Raw genomic sequence first — 19,138 nt, 5'->3', positions numbered from 1 at the left:
ATAAGAAATAGCAAATTTTCGTAGAAACTGAATGGCATTGTTATTTTTGCTCTAGCACTAGATATTACAACGTTATGACTGTTTCTTTGTTCGTACTGTTGCAGTGACTTACCAGCAGAAGATAGACTTGATGAATGCATAAAGTACTGAGATCGTGCTGATCACTGGAGAACGAAGCACCAGTGTGATTGGAGACGATTTTAAACAATATCATCAACAAAGGACTCCCATCAGTAATGGTGCTTAAAGTGCTAAAGTAGTTCCAAGAAACCGAATTTGTGACAGATCGACGACTCAAGACTAATAAACTACGCACGGCGACAGACAAGATGACAATTGTGCCAGTGTTAGCATCATTCAGTTAAATCCCAAGAGAAGCACGCATAGTGTAGCCAGGCCCGTGCTGGTCCACCGGAACATGTCCCAGTGCGCCCTCCGAAACATCACATTATAAAAAAATGATACAGGTTTATTTTTTAAAAATAATCAAGCTATTGGTAAAGAACTCGTGATAAGTACAGTGCGCTCTTTACATAAGGCGCCCTTACGAAACCACATCAAAGATAAACGGTTTTATTTATTCTTCTGTATGACACAGTTCTGTACAATGAATACGTACTACAGCGTATTACTGTTGGTAAAGAACCCGTGAAGGGTACAGTGCACCCTTTACGTAGGCGCCCTTGCAAACCCACATCAAAGTAAAAGTGTTTTATTTAATCTTCTGTATAGCACAGTTCTGTACAATAAATACATACTGTTACTCTTGATAAAAAACCCGTGAAAGATACAGTGTGCTCTGCGCGTAGAGTGCCCTGCGAAACATTACATTATAGATAAGTAGTTTTAGTTGTTCCGTATACCAGGTTTGTATAGTAAATTCTATAGTGGCTGTTGGTAAAGAACCTGTGAAGGATAAAATGCGCCCTTATAAAAGACGGACTTGCGAAATATCACATTATAAATATTTAAAAAAAAAAAATCTTCTGTATATCAGTTTTGTATTATACATTCATACAGTTGCTATTGGCAGAGAAAAGGTAAAGAGTACGATCACTTTTCAAAAAAATATGTATAAAGCCAGTAAAGCATTGAAAGAAAGAGAGATACACATGTGTGAGTGATCTATTTTGTCTCAGTGCAGAATAAATCTCGGATAGGGATGCGCACGAGACAAGTCGAGACAGGATTTTCCTGACAAAATTCGAGTCGAGACACGGCTCTTCCAATAGAGAAATATACATTTTTCGAATCGAGACATCACTTTTACAGCACATTTTCGAGACGAGACAGCCACAAATCTTGTCTCGTGCGCATCCCTACTCTCGGAGGAAGAATTTAAATGAAACGAAGTCTTTAACGCAGGGATGCAAATAACCACTCGCGGTTCATCGATACGGGCGAGTATTAAATATCATAGTGAAGGTAAGCAAATGATTTCTATTGTGAGATATGGGCTAGTAAAATTTTGTTGCTTATTTGCATCCCTGCTTTAACATATCGCAATTAAATCTTCTAAGCTAATGATGACGGATGATAAATGAACGGCTTCCTGTCCAAGTAACGAGTGTGTGAAAATGGGAAAATAACTCTGATCCAGATTAGGTTTAAAACGACTGTGCATAGGACAGTCAGGCGGCATATATAGAAACATAACATGCAGTATCCAAAAATGTAAAAATCATATATGATGAACGAATGTACAAGGGATTTCCATATTACACAGGGTTTCCCAAACATTGCATGAATACATATTGGGTAAAAGTAAGCTGCAATAAAGGGCTTCCTCCCCGTAGTAGTAATTCCGTTGAATAGGGTACTTCTCTGAACAGAAGCAACAAAAATGGACAAAACACGACATGTTGACACATTGCATAATGATACAAAGAAATGCGCTGGGACAGTATACTTGATTTATCCGTGAGGCGAATCTTCTTCCAGGGATACTTACGAGGAGCTTTTCCCCTCTCTTGAAGTTGGCAAACCTCCCCTTACCACTAAACTATGAAAAATTACGTTGCTATTGTGAATATACCAAAATAGCGTCCTAGTGTAGCTCACTTACATTTTGATTTTGTCACTGCTTGAAGAAATTTCCTAGAAGAAAGCTCGTAGGAATTACGTTGAAAAAATGGGGAAAATCTTTTTTCGATGCCCTAATGTACGTTGGAGCTGGATATAATACCTACATGGAAGAAAGAGAATGTGGCACTTTTGCGTACACGTAACAGCACGTACGTAGCTCATAGTACTTTCACTAAGGGCATGATGCTTTGGTCGCACACTACGGAAATACCGTCCCTTGTGTGCCGATTGCAAGTGGCTCGCAAAAGGCTGTCTTGCAGTTTTGTTGTGGAATGGCGTCAATTAGCGTGACTATATTGTAGTAGGCATCTACGCAACTTGTGAGTGATATACATAGTCCGATGCTCTGGTGTTACGTATGAAAGTGCTGTATAACAGGATAAGAAGTATTGCGTCCAACGGTAGAAGGTTGTGTCGATCACGGTCCCGTAAAAGTGTAGGTATCGGTGTTAAAGAAAAATTGTTTGTGTTAATATGTATATGCCTGCGCAATGGCAGATTACCCTGTCCACGAGCTGGCCGATATGCACCTTATTTATGAAGAGACAAGGGGAAATAGCCCAAAGGCAATGCGTTTATATTGTGACCGTCGCCCTCAAAGGAGAGTAACTTTCTCTGTATTTTTTCACACCTCCAGAGAGATAGGGTCTTTTCAATTTCCCCTACGTGAAATCGGAGGAAATCAGACCATGTAAGCACTTGAATTTGAATACAGGGTACTGGGAATGATCAGAGATTGTCCTGAAACTAGCAATAGCCATGTGTTGGGCGTAAAAATCCACGTGCCACTCTATTGAACGATCAGCAGCAGAGATTTAGTGTGAGCGTGCGGTGAGGTATGGTGGATAATTTTGTGGTAGGACTGTATTTATTACCGATCCCCCTGTGTAGGAGTACGCATCTTTTATTTTAACGTAATGTTCTCCCAAAATTGTTAGAACACGTGGCCTTGAACATAAGACAGATGTGATCCCAGCATGATAGAGCACCTGCACATTTTGACAGGAATATGCAGACCTATCTAAATGAAACATTCCCAGATCGTTGGATTGGGAGAGAAGGACATCTGTTATGACCACTTCGTTCACCATACCTCACGCCCCTTGATTTATTTTTTTTGGGGGGGGAGGGGAGAGGTATGAAACACTTTTTCAGTCACGACAGCCGAAGAACTTGTTGCTCGAATTAATATAGTTGCGGCAGTCATCCCCGAAATTACAGGTGTGCTTGACCGCATGCGGAAAAGTTTCCTTTGCCGATGTTATTTTTGCAATGCGGACAACGTCGACAGTATCAGACTGTGAACTGTTATTCCTGACAGCTGTCTCGTGTACTGCAAGGTACCTCTGAGTATTTCACAGTTATCCTACTTTGGACGAAACAAAATAAATCGGTAGTTTCAAACTGCATTTCTTTGTATCATTGTGCAACACGCGCAACAGCCTGTGTTTCGTCAAAGTTTCATTGCTTCTCTGCGTATTACGAGGAAGAAATCTTTTAATGCAGCTTACTTTCGCCCAAATTGTATTCACATAATTTTTGGGAGTCACTGTTGTTACGTGAAGAATCCTTTGTATTCTCGTTCATCATACATGATATTTGCCGCCTGACTGTCTTCTGTACAGTCGTTATAAACGTAATCTGGATCAAAGTTAACACACTTTTAACTTGGACAGGAAGCTCTTCATTTATCATCCGTTACCATTAGCCTAGAAGATATAACTGTGATATGTTACACACTTCTTTCCATTTAAATTCTTCTTCCGAGAGTTTATTCTTTACTGAGACAAAATAGATCAATCACACATGTGTATCTCTCTTTCTTTCGAATTCTAAGTGTTCTAATTTGAACGGTGTACTATTATTTTTGATTGCTGAAATATTGTACTTGATTATTATTGATTTTCCTTATTCAACGTTTCATAAAATACTCGAAGGAATACTCCGCTATCTTTGGGAGTCATCCTTGCACCGCCCCAGTATACATCCGATTGTACACGAATTCAATCTACGGCTAAAAATAATGATTTTTTTTTTTTTTTTTTGCCAGATTTCGATCCGACATTTTATTTTTCAGATGGTTGTTTTTGCACTTTTTCGAAAAATTTTGGGTGGTCATAACTCTGAGGCATTTCTACTCGCAGGTTGGTGTATACTTTTCGTTTTCGTTTTATGTTGGGGACAGGAATCACCTCTCGGCGTTTACTACATTGATTAAATTACACCCCCCCCCCCCGTATATATATATATATATATATATATAAATAAATAATACGTATTCTTCTTTGTATGGGCGCCCTTTTGGTAGACTTGTCCACCGCCCTCGTTAGCATACCAGTACGGGCCTGAGTGTAGCCCGTGAAAGTAGTGACTAGTTGCACTTCAATTATGTGCATTATAGCAGTGAGTAAGTGTCACTCGTATAAGCCGCAGCTTCACCAACACCTTACAGAAGATGATCCACGTAATCGTCTGAAATTTTCTCTATGGGCCACAGAGCAGCAATGACAGAATTCCACATTCGCCTCTGACATATTGTTTACTGATGAGGCTAACTTTTACTACGTGAGTTTAACTAACATAATTGGATTGGATAGTAATCTGACTTGAACAGCGCTCTTACGTGAAGATTGCAGTTTTTCGTGGAAGGAATACGCGACAATGCCACGAGGAGCTTGTGGAAGTGTTAGGAAATGCTGCTCTACCGTACAGAACGGTTGCTCGGTGAGTAGATGCATTCGGGCTTGGCAAAGCTGAAACGGACGACATGCACCGACCCAAGCGGCCGGTCAATATGCGTACGGACTGTGCTCATACCGTGGTCGCCCAATGAATGGAAAACGACAGAAGATGGACGCTGCAGGAATTACATCACCATACAGGTATTGAGAAGACAACAATCTACAGGATTTTACGCGACGAGCTACACATGCATAAAACTGCTGCAAAGTGGGTGCCTCATGCACTAAGTGAAGTGGAAAAGGGACGCGTTACGAAACTTGTTATGTGCATCTAGTGCGTTACGAGCAGGAAGGTGTAAGGAGACAATATGCTTGTGAGAATCGTCGCTATACATGAATTTTGGGCCAGGGCCCATGAGCCAGAACTGAAACACCAGTCCGCGCAATGGCGTCATCCAAGTTCACCATGCAGGCAGAAATTTCGTCGCAATCCCTCTCCTGTCAAGTTAATGGTCATCATAGACTATGACATTAGAGGAGTGATTTTGTGTCATTTCGTCTCACATGGACAAACTGTTAATGCACTGTACTACTGTCGCACTTTCTTACAACGACACCTATGATGGGTTATTCGGGAGAAACGTCCTTAACGTCTACACGATGAATTCATTCTTCATAACAACACGACAGCCCATTCGGAAGCGTGTGCGATAGGAATGAGAAGTACTGGAGCATCTACCATATTCACCAGACTTATCACCTTGCGATTAGGACCTCATACCAAAACTGGAAGAGTCACGCTTTCGAAAACGTGAAGACATTTCCACAGCAGTGACGCGTGAAATCTGAAGATTCGTTCATGATGAGGCCACGGGTATTCGGCGTTTTTCACAGCGTTGGTAGTGTGTGATGGAGTCTTTGGGAGACTACTTCGAGGGAATCTAAGATGTCACAGGTACGCGTTCCTGCCCTGTACTATTGTGTACTGTTGCAATTGACAGTAAAACACGTTGGAAACAACTTTATCTTTATAGTGGTGTGTGTGTTCATCCATCTCTCTATAGGCAATGTTTCCATATGAACTAACCTTCCATTTGCATATTTCAGAATTTTTTTATTCGTTACCATTTTCGAGGGAAAAAAATAGTTGCCATGACTTTTGCAATGACTCTCGTGTATCTCTCTCTCTCTCTCTCTCTCTATATATATATATATATATATATATATATATATAGTTCTTGATTTTTTTTATTTATTTTTCATCTTTATTACATAAATTTTCCTTTACTACCTCCAAAATTAGAGCCAACTGACCCATGCCGTTAGCTTCGTATCGACCTTCACTAAACTCTTCATTCTCGACTTGGCAATACTATAACGTGACTTTGGCATCAACACGGTAGTCAAAAACATATTCCAGTATACATTTTTTTTATTTATTTATTTCTACTTATTTTCCTCTCAGTTTCATGAAATGTCAGAGAAAGAGCTTACCTCGCAGGGTTCCCACGCAACTGGCAAAAAAAAATTCCAGGGGTTTTCCAGGATACTCAGGCAAATTTTCCAGGGATATCACATAAAAATTGCAAGGTATTTCTGACAAAATATACCTATTCTGAAGTTATAATATGCAGTTCAGCAGAATATTATTACTTTACTGTTAATCTTTAGACCAACACATCGCTATGGCAGATTAACTGAGTTTCAACATCATCATCTTTTCACTTAGCTCCTTCACCACACTTTTCACTTCCTCTTCTTTTGTTTTGCAGATCTTCTCATGGTGTTTGATTTTGCAATGAAAGTCAAACTGCCGCACTGTTCCGCTTTTTCGGCGTATTTGTTAGCAGATTTCTTTAGTTCAACTATGTCATCTTGTAACCATTTCTTTTTGTTCTTCAGCTCTTGAACAGCATCAGCAACTTCTTTTCTTTTTTGTGATGACTCTTTCTTTGCCTTCTCCTTCTTCTGTTCTTCTATGAATAACTGGTACTTACTACGAGCACTTGATGCAGAAGCTAAGAGTTCGTTCGAAATATCTACTTTTGTTACACCACCAACATAACTGACGTGGTCACATATTATTCTTTGCGCTTGAAATGACTTCTGCTGAAGATTTTTCACTTCAATTTCCTTATTAACAGAAAATCCTCTTTCAACTGTGGTTGCCCATGTGATAAGAGAAGAACTGGCTTCATCACCTGCAACCACAACTTATTGTATTTTCCTGACGAACCAACTTCTCTATACAAGAAAGCATCAACACTTTCTTTGCTTGAAATATGATCGAATTCCTTATATACATTGTTGTTTGGAAGGACAACAGCATCAAGAAAATCTCTGTACTCCTTCAGCATATCATCGCACGAAGACATTCCACCATCAATTCTATTTAAGTCTGTCAATGTCTTTAATAAGCTCGTCATCATTTTCTGACATCTTGGTTTATCTGTTCCCATTAACTTGGGATTCAGACATTGTATGGCACGTGCTAGTAGGTATTTGATAGGTGACTTTTCCAATATCTTTTTTGCAATGCAGACAAGAAAAGACCTGCATTGAATCTTGAATTCTAGCACACATTTCTCACTGATGGCCTTACTAGTCAGTAACTGATCAAGCTCATGCTGAACTGCAAATCCAACATCAATGTTTTTTGGATGAGTGTAATTTGCAAAATCTTGTATGTCGAATTTCAGTAGCTGTAGATTACCAGTGCTTTCAACTTTATTATTCAGAATAAATCTTCTTATTATATTTCGCACTAAATTATAAAGATCATCACAGAGGAAAGGAATCATTGGCTTGTCTACTTGGTACACTGTCAAGAAATTGCCGATGTCCTTTGTGACTGATATGATAAAATGGAGCTTTGCTGTTGTCAGTGGATCAAGATGCAGGGCCACCAAATAGAGCACTCTCGATAGTGGCGACATGATTTCTCTTAAGGTTAGTGTAGTTTGAAATCGTCACCATAGATTGGAAACAGCCTCTGTATTTTGTTTTAAAAAATAACATCGAGTTCGTAATCGCTGACATGATAACTCACAATATCAAGTTTTAATATAAATCTTACTCAAAACAGAGAAATGTGATTTTCGTCATACCGAATACTTCATTTCGCTTCTTTTATTTTAAAATCTTGGCATGAGACTAGTAATCAGGAACTTTGACTAAAACAAAGTTCTGATATCCGTGCAACTAATTCCATCCAACCTCAATCAAAACCAATCTTCCCCAACTTCGGTAGGACCTTAGTTATACCTCCACATGTTTCCGTTAGAGCTCAGAACATTAAGTGTAAGTGTCATGAGTCTAAAGTGTCTCTGCAATTAGTTCCTTTGCTTAATTATGATTACAAATAACTAAATAGCAATTAATAATATGGCATAATGTGTCTGTACCACTTCTTTAGCATCATAACCAAATAACGGTGATTTCCACTATAACCAAAGCTGTATAAGTTGAGGAGATAATCTTAAGTATTACCTTTTAAAGTGTCAAAAATGGGGAATATTTCGCAGAGGTGAACCAAAAGTATGCTTACTCTAGGTTAGTAAAGCTAGTTTAGTTACTTTTAAAAACAGTCTACACATCATTACACTTAGAATGATGCGAGTATTTAATAACAAATTGGTTCTTGTAATTAAAACTAACACTAAAATTTTCAGTAACATCTACTTACCCTGTTGTTAATATTCCAAATGCGAACGTGGATATCCATCTGTTTCATAGCTGTCGTTGAGTTCAAAGTTTCATCAAAAAGCAGAACGTAACTTGGCTGCGCAGACAAGTAATCTTGAAGGAGATTTTTGGAATATGGCGACAAACCAAACACACTTAAATATGAACACTTAGTTTCACCACATGAAAACTGTTTGGCCACATCACTGTCGGGGAACATAGAAATAAAAAGACTCGAAATGTTTTGACAAGAATTGTACGAGTAATGCGATGTCACGACTTTAATTGCCCAAAGTACTTCACCTCGCAAACAATCGTTGCGTGTCACCTGAATGGTTGGTGATGCACTGGTGGATGGCAAATCGGCTTTACTAACTTCTTTCCGTTCATTATCTACAGTAGTTTTCATCTGAAAAAAATTCTGCACTGTGCCGTTTCGGTTGTGTCAAAGCCAAATGTTTCTTTCCCGCTGCATGACTTCGAATGGCAGCCTCACCCATGTTGCAAACATTGAACACTTTTGAGCAAAGCACACATTTTGCACTGTACTTGTCCGAACCCACAGTTAGCCACTCTTTATATTCTTTTTTCTTCAGCCAAGTTTCACTGAACATAGAGTTACCTTTAAGCTTTTTTTTTTTTTTTTTTTTTTTTTTAATCGTTAAGTAAAATAACAAGAAAAGTATCGCTATTATTCAACCACATGAACAAAGCACAATCTATCAAACGAAGATCGCCAGTTAACTAACTGGACATTTCTGTTTCCTTCCTTCTTTCGTAATGGATATTGCTCTGAAGGCGGTAGCACGCCTTTGAGCAGTTTACACGAGCGGTTGAGGAACCGTAAACGCATAGTATACACAATCATAGTAATGTTTTTAAATCAATACACTAAGCACAGGAATCTCTAATGAACACATCTCTCCACAGAGCGGAAATGTATTACACTGAACATGGTGTATACTGTGCGTTTCCGTTAACTCAGCCGCCTTAGAATGCGGCACTGAGAGGGAAATGTCCTAGGTCTCGCAATTTTTATTTCTCAGGACTGCTTTCGTTCACATTCTATTGCATGTAATTGCAACTAGTTAGGAAATTGAAAAACTTCCACTTTTCCAGGATTTTTCCAGGACTGCAAAGAAATTCAAGGATATTCCAGGACATTCCAGGGTAATTTCAATTTCCAGTGTCTTCCAGGATTTTTCAGGGGCGTGGGAACCCTGTTACCTCGTTATTTTTTGTTGGTGTTTGAGTGTTTTTAATTACACTCGAGCAATGCAATTTATCATTCCAAATTCCTTTGCTTCCTATGATATACATTCATTCTAATTATACTAATTAGAATCTAGTCAAAGGATAAAATACACTTAAGTTTTCAAATAAAGCAAAGATTAGAAAAGAAGACTCAATTCCCTGACGGAAAGGACGTTTCTTTATAATTTTGAAGTTAAAACAAGAATACAAATTTTGATGTTTGAGATAATTCTTTTCTTTCAATTAGGAATTCTTTTCATGTGACGATTTCCGACCGATTTGCGTACACTTCTGTGTAACAAATAAATAGTAAGAAAGAAAGAGATTTCTTTGAAGTACAAGTAGAGGAGTGGCGTAATTGCCATCGAAATTCACATAGTAACACAAGATAGTGCATCTCAAAATATAAATAAATACGTTAAAAAAAAAAAAAAGAGAGAGAGAGAGAGAGAAAGAAAAGAAAAAGAAAAAAGAAAGAAAAACTGTTAACACAAAATAGGTATCATACAAGTAAAACTTACCTTGAATGTCCTTTACATTCAATTTCTTTTCCAGCATCGTCTTTCGGTTCTCTGATAATAGCAGTCTCCTGAGATACAGTCGAATGTCCATCACCAGATAGCGTAGAGGTATCCGAATCTAGGCTTATTGAGGAACTTCCATTTACGAATGCTACCAAGAGAAAAGTAAAGTCGTATTTTAGTTTAAATAATCAATAAAATAAACAGTGTACAGCCCATTATTACACTAAAATACAAATGCTGAGCAAAGCAACGTTTTATTATAAAATAATAATAATAACTGTGACAGTTTCGGATATCTAATATATCCTTCTTCAGACACTATCCATCTTCATACTTCTTCAGACGCATTTTCATTTATTTTCGATAGTGTCTGAAGAAGGATATGTTAGATATCCGAAACTGTCATAATTATTATTTTATAATAAAACGTTGCTTTGCTGAGCATTTGTATTTTAGTGTAAGTTATTGAATATCGCAAAGCTAGTATGAATCAGTTAGCCCATTCTTAATTAATGAAGTGGATGAGAAATAACTAAACGGTACACTGATCGTTGTAAATTTTGCCCATTAATGAGATTATAATGAAAAACAATGTGCACACGTACGTCATAATATAAGGTTTTAATATTCGCTCCTCTTTCGTTTATTCAGTTGCCGAGGGAGAGCACGTGAAATGAAAGAAAAATAGTAGTGATTGAATGTTCAAGAGCAAATTCAGACTGCTTCATGCTATGAGTTATATAGACAAATGGATGCTGTACAGAGATAGTAACGCACAATGCGGGGATAGAATGTTACAATCCGTTCAAACATAACCACAATTGTCATGCTATAATCGGCCTGGATGCAGTCAAAATTCATTTGAAGTGTATGACCACAGCTTTGATTTTGACCGTCGATCTATATCCGCATTAAAGAATGCATTCGGGCAGGAAATGTTTATCCTCTATTCACAGAAATTAAGTCATAAAGCTGCTAGCAAAAACGAACTGTTGAGACACATGGTACATACAATATTAAATAACGATTTAAAGTTTGTCCGTGCGAACTATTTATGTATAGCACCAATGCATAGACAATAAAGGTGTAGAATGAAATTTGGGACGTTGCTGCTGGTTGGCACAAGGGATAGTCCTAATTGTTTGAAAACATTCTATGCTGCAAAAAGGTGTTTTCTATATCAGAGATTTCGTTTTCTATATGAAGCTGTTATCAGATCTCTATTGCAAACTAATCTTGTAGTGCGAAACGTTGTTTACTGGGGTTATTAATTATTGATTCTTGCTATTTACTTGACGCACAACACACAGATCACTACATTTCAATGCTAAAGATTATGTATGACCCGCCGAATGTGGTCCAATATCGAAGATTTCGTTTGCATGCAGGATCAAGTATTCCCTCACTTTAAACCAACATTACACGACTGGCTGGATCAAAAGTTTACAGGACGTAGGTTGGAACAGGCATTACCAAGTGCAGACTTTACGCCCTAAGAATTTTGCGTAAATGAGGAAGTAACGGTGAAAATCTTTCACACTGGTCGAATTAATTGGAGGCATGGATTCTGAACGTTATCACGAAACGAACGTCCTACATAAATTCCTAAAGACTCTACAATCTACCGTTTTAGAAAGCCGGTGAATGCCTTCAGTGCCTACATCGAATTATAAGGTACAAATTCATATTTCTATGCAGTAAAGCGTGAGTAAAATTTATCCCATTATCCTTGCATGAGACACACGGAAATTAGAGCAAGTTTTTACCCACCTTGAGCACTATATTTGAGAACGAACACGTACGGAAGACATTATAGAAAAAATAATGGTACTAAGTAGCCAGAAAAGACAGTACATAGTTTTAAGGACAGCAAAGATGATTTTCTTGTTTTTATCAGTATTCCACCAAAACTTGCAGGTTATTTGCCGTAAAATGAAACGTATCCATGGACGATCTAGAGATGCAAAAAAGCCGGCTGTTTTGAATCGATGGTTTTTTGCACATAAAAAGCCGGCTTTTTTGAGGAAAAAAAACGAGAATTTTGGAAATTTTTTTTCATTTATAATTTTTCTGTTTAAATAGCTTTCTTATAGTATACTCTACAAAAGTTAAATAAGATTCCATGACCTAAATGCCATATTTCGCTCTGGAATTCACCATCATGATGGATGGAGCACATAGTTTATGGATTAAAGTAAACATAAAGTACGTAGTATTTGAGGGCAATTTTAGAAGCTATTTAACTTCTAAATTATCGACATTTTTTTCTTCTCTAGATCATTTCTTTTTAGTCATCCGTGTTTCAATTCTTAGAGCTTAGTACTCTAGCTTCTAGCACATAAATAAACTTAAGTTTTTCAATATATCCATCAGAGCGTACGTTTTTCAATATATATGTCAGAGCGTACTTCCACATTTCCGTTATACTGTAGCTGTGCAATGGTTTAACAATAATCTTCCAGACACAGCCTTGAATACCATTTGATAGAAATAACCAGTATCGGATTTAGAAAAATATTTGGGAGGGGTTTTTCTGAATAATGTTTGGTTTTTCTAAAAATTCCTAGTTTCGTTTGTATATTCAGCTATAATCTTCCAGATACAACCCTGATGACCATTTTATACTGATAATCAGTGGCGGATTTAGAAAAGTATTTTCTTATTAATGCTTAGTTTTTTTCTAAAAATTCCTAATTTTTTTATTTGAGGACAGCTTGAAGTTTATGTGTAAAGGCAAAACTAATATTTAGTTTGTTTTAGAAATTCCGTAATTTCGGGGTAGAGGCTTCAATCCGAAAGACATCCCCACCCTAACCCTCTTCGCAAATCCATCACTGCTGGTAATTAGTAATAACAAAGATTTAAAAACGATTAGAAAGGAAGTCGGCCAGGACTCACAGTACACGCACTATCTCTACATTCACAGATGGAATTAAGAAAAACTTTTGTCAAAATGGTCGAATGCGGGATTGAATCCCAGACTTCACGATAGAAGCGCAAAAGCTAACCACTCACTCATGTTTGTTGTGCAGTTGTGCTTAACTTAAATGTATTCTCTCTATATATGGCCACAAAAATTCTCCATTGACTTCTGTCCTTATCCAATTCAATCCAGTTTCTACTGTATTCCTATTTCTACTAAATTCATCTTAATATTGTCCTCCGATCTGGGCCTAGGTTTTCCTAATGGATGTTTCCCGATTGGATTTCCAGTTAAAACTTTGAAAGCGTTCCTACTTTCTTCCATTCTTGCTACATGACCTGCCCACCTGAGCCTCCTAGACTTGATGACTCTAACGATGTTTGGTAAACCGTATAAATTATGTAGTTCCTCCTTATGAAGTTTTCGCTATTCCCCATTCCCGTTCCTCTTGGGTCCAAATATTCGCCTCAGAATTTTATTCTCAAATAATTTTAGTCTGCGTTCTTCCCTCAGTGTAAGCGACCATGTTTCACAACCATAAAGCATAACAGGCATGATTATCATTTTATATATTTTAAGCTTTAAATTCCTTGACAGAATTCGCGACGACAAAATATTTTGAACTGAATAATAACAAGACTTTCCTGATTTCAGTCGACATTTAATTTCTTTGTGGGTATGATTTTGGTCTGGTAATACTGATCCAAGATATTTGAAAGCATCCAGTGTCGAAAGTATTAATTGATATTTTAACGCATTCATAATTTGCCGTATTACGATCCTTGTAAACTTCTTTGTATTTAGATTTCTCTGCATTTACTCATGTCCCTGCAAGAGTTTAATAAGGCCTCTGCATTTCTTTCGATTGTTCTCCTATCAGATTTACATCATCAGCATACACCATAACCTGGTGAATACCATTCAACTCTAGACCCCGGTTTCTATCTTTAATTTTTCGTATAGCGTACTCCGGAACAAAGCTGAATAATAACGGTGATAACGCATATCCTTGTTTCAGGCCAATCTCGACGTGGAAGCTCGCATTTTTCTACTCGGACTTTACTCTGGGATTCATTTAAACACTTAATAAATCTAGCTTTTTCGGTATTCCAAATTCTGTAAGAATGTTGTACAATGTTTCCCTCCTAACCGAGTTGTAAGCCTTTCTAAAATCAATAAACAGTTGATGTACTGGGTAATATATTCCCATTTCTTTTCGAGTATTTGTCGAATGGTAAATATCTGGTCGATTTCGACTAAATCCACATTGATAATCTCCAATAATTTCATCTGCGTAAGGGTCAATCTTATTAATAGAATGTTAAGAGAAATGCCTCGATAATTATTACAATCAATTTTGTCGTATTTCTTGTGAATTGGAAGAGTGATTGATTTTTCCACTTTTTAAATGTATTCCATAGTTTTTCTTTTTTGTAAAAAAAAATAAATAAATAAAAATAAAAAAATAAAAAAATAATAAAAAATTCGTAACGATATGTTGAATTTTCTTGTTAAAAATTCAGAAACCTTCAGGACTGGGTAAGTGATGGTGGTTATATATTCTACAGCCTAGGAAACCATACGTTCAGATGAACCGTCTATTACGTATATGATCCATGAACAGAAAATTCGATACTTTCCCGAATCTGAACAAGCTTAAGGAATAGTCAGTGCATTACAGAATTTGGAGCTTTACTGATTTTGCAGATCCGAAGCACCTGATAGGTGGTAACAGATTATTACTATGTGATCAATCAGTGAAAAATTTGTTCGAAATATTCACACAATGTATATGAAAGTTAAAACTTAACTGAAAAATTTCAAGAATGTACAGAACCACCCGAAACGAAGCTCTTCATGTGCAGATTTCTCTCATGTTTTTCTTTATTTTGCGTCAAAAAGAGGGTTGTGATATTTTGAAGTAAAAATACTACATACAATTTTGCTAGTTATTTGTGTATCATTTTTTAAAGTACTTATTGCATATAAGAGGTTAAAATATTATTACATATATTGGTTAATCCTTTAGAATACATAATGAAAAGATGTTAAGAATTTTAAAATATCTTTTTGAAATTCATGGTTTATTTTCGAGGTTTCATATTATTATCTGCATCAACTTTTATATATATAGAAGCGAAACAAAGTCTGCTTTATCAGTTTAAAGCAAGATTTTCAAAAAAGCCCAAAATGTCTTAGGCAAAAAAGCGAAGCAGAAAAAACCGAGCTTTTTTTTTTCAGAAAAGCCGGGTTTTTCCCGAGCCCTTGCATCTCTACTACGATCCTTAACTAATTTCTTTGTTTTGGCATAGGAATTAGCAGTTTTAATACCGTCCAATTATTGAAGTCTTCCTCTTGTTGAGAGTGAAAAGTGATTCGTAGAAAATGTTTTATAATGTGATATATGTTTTATTGTAGATTAACATTTCTGCGTGCGTCAGTCCGAGTTTGTTAAATGTTGGGTTGATAGCAGCTTTACGACTTAATTTTTATAAATAGAGGATGAACATTTCCTGCCCAAATACTGCACTCTTTAATGAGAATGTGGTGTTTGTTAAATGTGTAACAGATAATTGATATTGTAGGAGTACAAGGCATAGTGTGGTAGCACAAAAACGAAGGTAACTTGCAAATGATTTAAACTGGTTTGGATATTCTAACTCTGGAAGTCGTAGGAAATGAGGTTAAGTTATTGTTTGAATTTACGAAGTTTCCAGTATTTCATTTTCAAGTTTAAAATAATACTTACCATGACCTGCTATAGCAGCAAAATAAGATGAATCTCTGTGGTGAAGTGATGATCTTGCTGGAGAGTTAGCATCGAAATGTAACGTATACCTACATTTAAAAGAAAATAAAATAAAATTTAAAAAATGAAACAATCTATTTGCTACTATATTAACATTTATTGAAGACGAAATAAAGAAAAATACTCCCAAACTATTACAAACTGGAAAATGTATGAATTTCTTGACCAGGAATCGAATCCGAATCACCAGGTTAACCCGCACTAGTCAGCTTCTTGACTAGCCACACGTTTTCATTCTTGAAAATGATGCTCATCTGTTCAGACCATGACACTATATCACAGCTCTATTTACATTGGACAATCTAACGTATATATATTCTTAGACATATGATAAATGGCTAAAATAAATAAATAAATAAATAAAATTGTTTCTCATAATTTCCGGTCCGGCTGAACATTTTTGTACTCTTATTTTTCAATCTGAATGTGCCTAAAAAGAATATGCGAATATGCATTGAAAAAAGAAAATATATTTCCTCCATTTATAATGTATTTAGTTACATCCAATTATAACAGAACGAACAGCACGACAGTCTAATTATAACAGCTCGACGAACTTACCACATTTTTCAGGTAAAAAGTTACTTTCTACTTGAAAAATGTAGATCAAGCTTTTTACAAGACAATTTTATCCTTTTCCCTGATCTCCAGGTGACAGACAAACGATCTGGATAAGCAAGCACGTAAATTAACCAAAGTATTTCTATTTGGGGTACTGAATAAATTTTGTAAGACATCTTTAAGTTAATATGCATTAATGGAACACTTAAAAATAAAAAAGTTACCCTTCTTCCCAACGTGCAGCTGTAATATTAGAATTTTCAGAGAAGTTTCAAGATATTGCTTCAGTCAATTTCAAAGAATATTAGACGGGCTCCTAAAAATGAAGTAAATTAAGGAAAATACACTTAATTATTTAGATAATATATTTCACTTTTTCCCAAAAATTTCATAAACATAGAATATTAACAGAATCTTTTTCTTTTTGCGTATGTAAGTATTTCAAGGCATGCCAAATATTTGGAGAGGGAATATTACTGCTGCCCATGCCAATTCTCTAACCTACATTTTTGTTAATTTTTTTAAAAATATTATTTAGATTAAATGTATGAAAATTATATTGTGTAAAATATTAAAACATATACAAAAGCAAAGATAAATAAAATTAAATACTGGTAACAGATATGTAGCATTACACAAAAGTTAATAACAAACAATAATAACGATATTTATCTCTTTATTGTTTCAAAATTATTAGAATAATTTTCTTACAAATTTGTCAAATGTAAATAATAATAATAGTAAAATAAAAAAGGAAAATCATATGAAACTCGAAAACATAAAAGAAATGTTGAATAACATTACTAAGTAACACATACTTAGACTGACTGCTTCAGAATTCCCTCATTTGGCTTCAGTTTGAATTTTCGGTTAATTTTTTTTTTTTTTTTTAACTAATTTTCTCATATTATTTGGTTTTTTCTTACTTTTCCAGAATTTCCCTGGTTTGTAGATTTCTGAGAATTCTGCATATGAACTTTGTATCTTAGGCTGTTGTACTGTTCATTCCATGGGGAGAGAAATATGATTATCAAAATAATGGAAACACCTGAAGAAAATGACACTTACCTGATTAGATTAATAGGGTGTTGGCCACTGTTAGCTTGGAGAAAAGTTGTGATTCATCGCGGAATGGAGGTATATAGGAACATTCCGCCAATATTGCAATGCAATACTTAGTTCCATCAGCGGGAATGGAAGGGATATCTGCATCGGAGTAGAGCTTCACAACTGACCACAGGTGACCAATATGTTCAATAATGGTGAGATCTCGAATTTGAGTGGGCCATGGAATGTGTTGTAATTTATCTCAATGTTTATAAAGCCACGTCTAATTCAATATTTATAAAGTCCCACATCTAATTAACATGAATTGGAGCATTCTTCTTGGAAAATCGTGTCACTGACCATAGACATCTGGACCATAGGTTGGACGTGACTATCTAAAATGTTTACATGATCCTGGCAGTAATGCATCCTGTCAGCATTATATCACTTCTGTAGTACCAGGAAACTGTGGTCCACAGCATCGCAAACCCGCTGCATGTTCTACGGTAGGGGGAAGACAATTCGGGGGCAAGAATTAATCATTTTATGTGTTCGGTTGTACGGTCTGTTGTTGCAAATAAGGTAAAAAAGAATTGATTCTTCGGACCATATTACACGTTTCTAATCATCGAGGTGTACTTTGCATGTTCCCGCCACCATTTTTTTAATGTCAAAGCGATGTTAGTGGCGATCAGGGGTTAGAAACTTGCAACCCAAATGTGGACTTTTTGGTCATGCTACTCGTGTCGGACTGTGGTTGTCGCAATAGGCTGTTGGAGGTGCTCATTGAGTCCGGCTTTCACTTTTGCCGCATAAAATGATTAATATTAAATAACAAACTATAGTTGCTTCGATACACCTACGTCCTACTTAAACTTAGGTAAAAGTCGGCACTCATTAATAATAATTAATTATGTTGAATGCATACAGTATGATAAGAGAGAAATTCAGGGGGCGAGCGCAACAGTGGTCTAACCCACATTTTTTTAAAAATGGGGAAAAATCAAGTTAAGGTTAAACACATGTGCTTTTTGCACAATATATCAAAAACAACCACAAGTGGTTGAATGTATCATACATTGTACGTACATATATATGTTGTACAAAAAATCACATGTGTTTAACTTGATTTTTCTCCATTTTTAAAAATGTAGGTTAGACCACTGTGAAACCTTAATTTGTTAGACCTTAATTTGTTTAAAATATCCATTATACAGTTCATGTACTAAAATTAACTATCACTTTGTTTAGTGTATATATATACAGATGGTGATCAGAAAAATGGAAATACCTGTAGTTGGCAACACGTCAGATGTATGGGTTGGCAGTGGTGTCGTGGCGCCCGCAGCGCCGGACCGCTGGTGGTGGTGTGTTAGGTCGGTTTCCATACTACGTCAGGCGCAGTGGAACAGCAGTGTCCAGTGGCTGCAGCAGACGGAGGTAGTGTAAAATGGGAGACCTCTCAGAGTTTCAAAGAGGGCAAATTGTTGGTGCACGGTTATGTGGAGTGAGTGTGACGGCAGTGGTTACTGTGTTAGGTGTGTTGCGTGGGACAGTGTCGAAGGTGATG

At 36.4% G+C, this 19,138-nt stretch overlaps 1 protein-coding gene across 1 annotated transcript in view; it reads right to left on the bottom strand.

Moving 5' to 3' along the window:
- Ziz (dedicator of cytokinesis protein Ziz) overlaps window positions 1–19,138 on the bottom strand; it is a 401,589-nt gene that overhangs the window by 133,294 nt on the left and 249,157 nt on the right. Inside the window, exons 24-25 of the mRNA XM_081769231.1 lie at window positions 15,901–15,989; window positions 10,226–10,376 (exon numbers count right to left, since the gene is read on the bottom strand). Of these exons, the coding sequence (XP_081625357.1) occupies window positions 10,226–10,376; window positions 15,901–15,989 (240 nt within the window). The remainder of the gene's footprint in view (window positions 1–10,225; window positions 10,377–15,900; window positions 15,990–19,138) is intronic.

This window comes from Thermobia domestica, chromosome 8 (assembly GCF_964235325.1).
Source record: "Thermobia domestica chromosome 8, izTheDome1.hap1.1, whole genome shotgun sequence".
Lineage (NCBI taxonomy): Eukaryota > Metazoa > Arthropoda > Insecta > Zygentoma > Lepismatidae > Thermobia > Thermobia domestica.
Note: the sequence above shows the minus strand (reverse complement) of the source record. Positions and strands in the feature narration are given on the sequence as shown.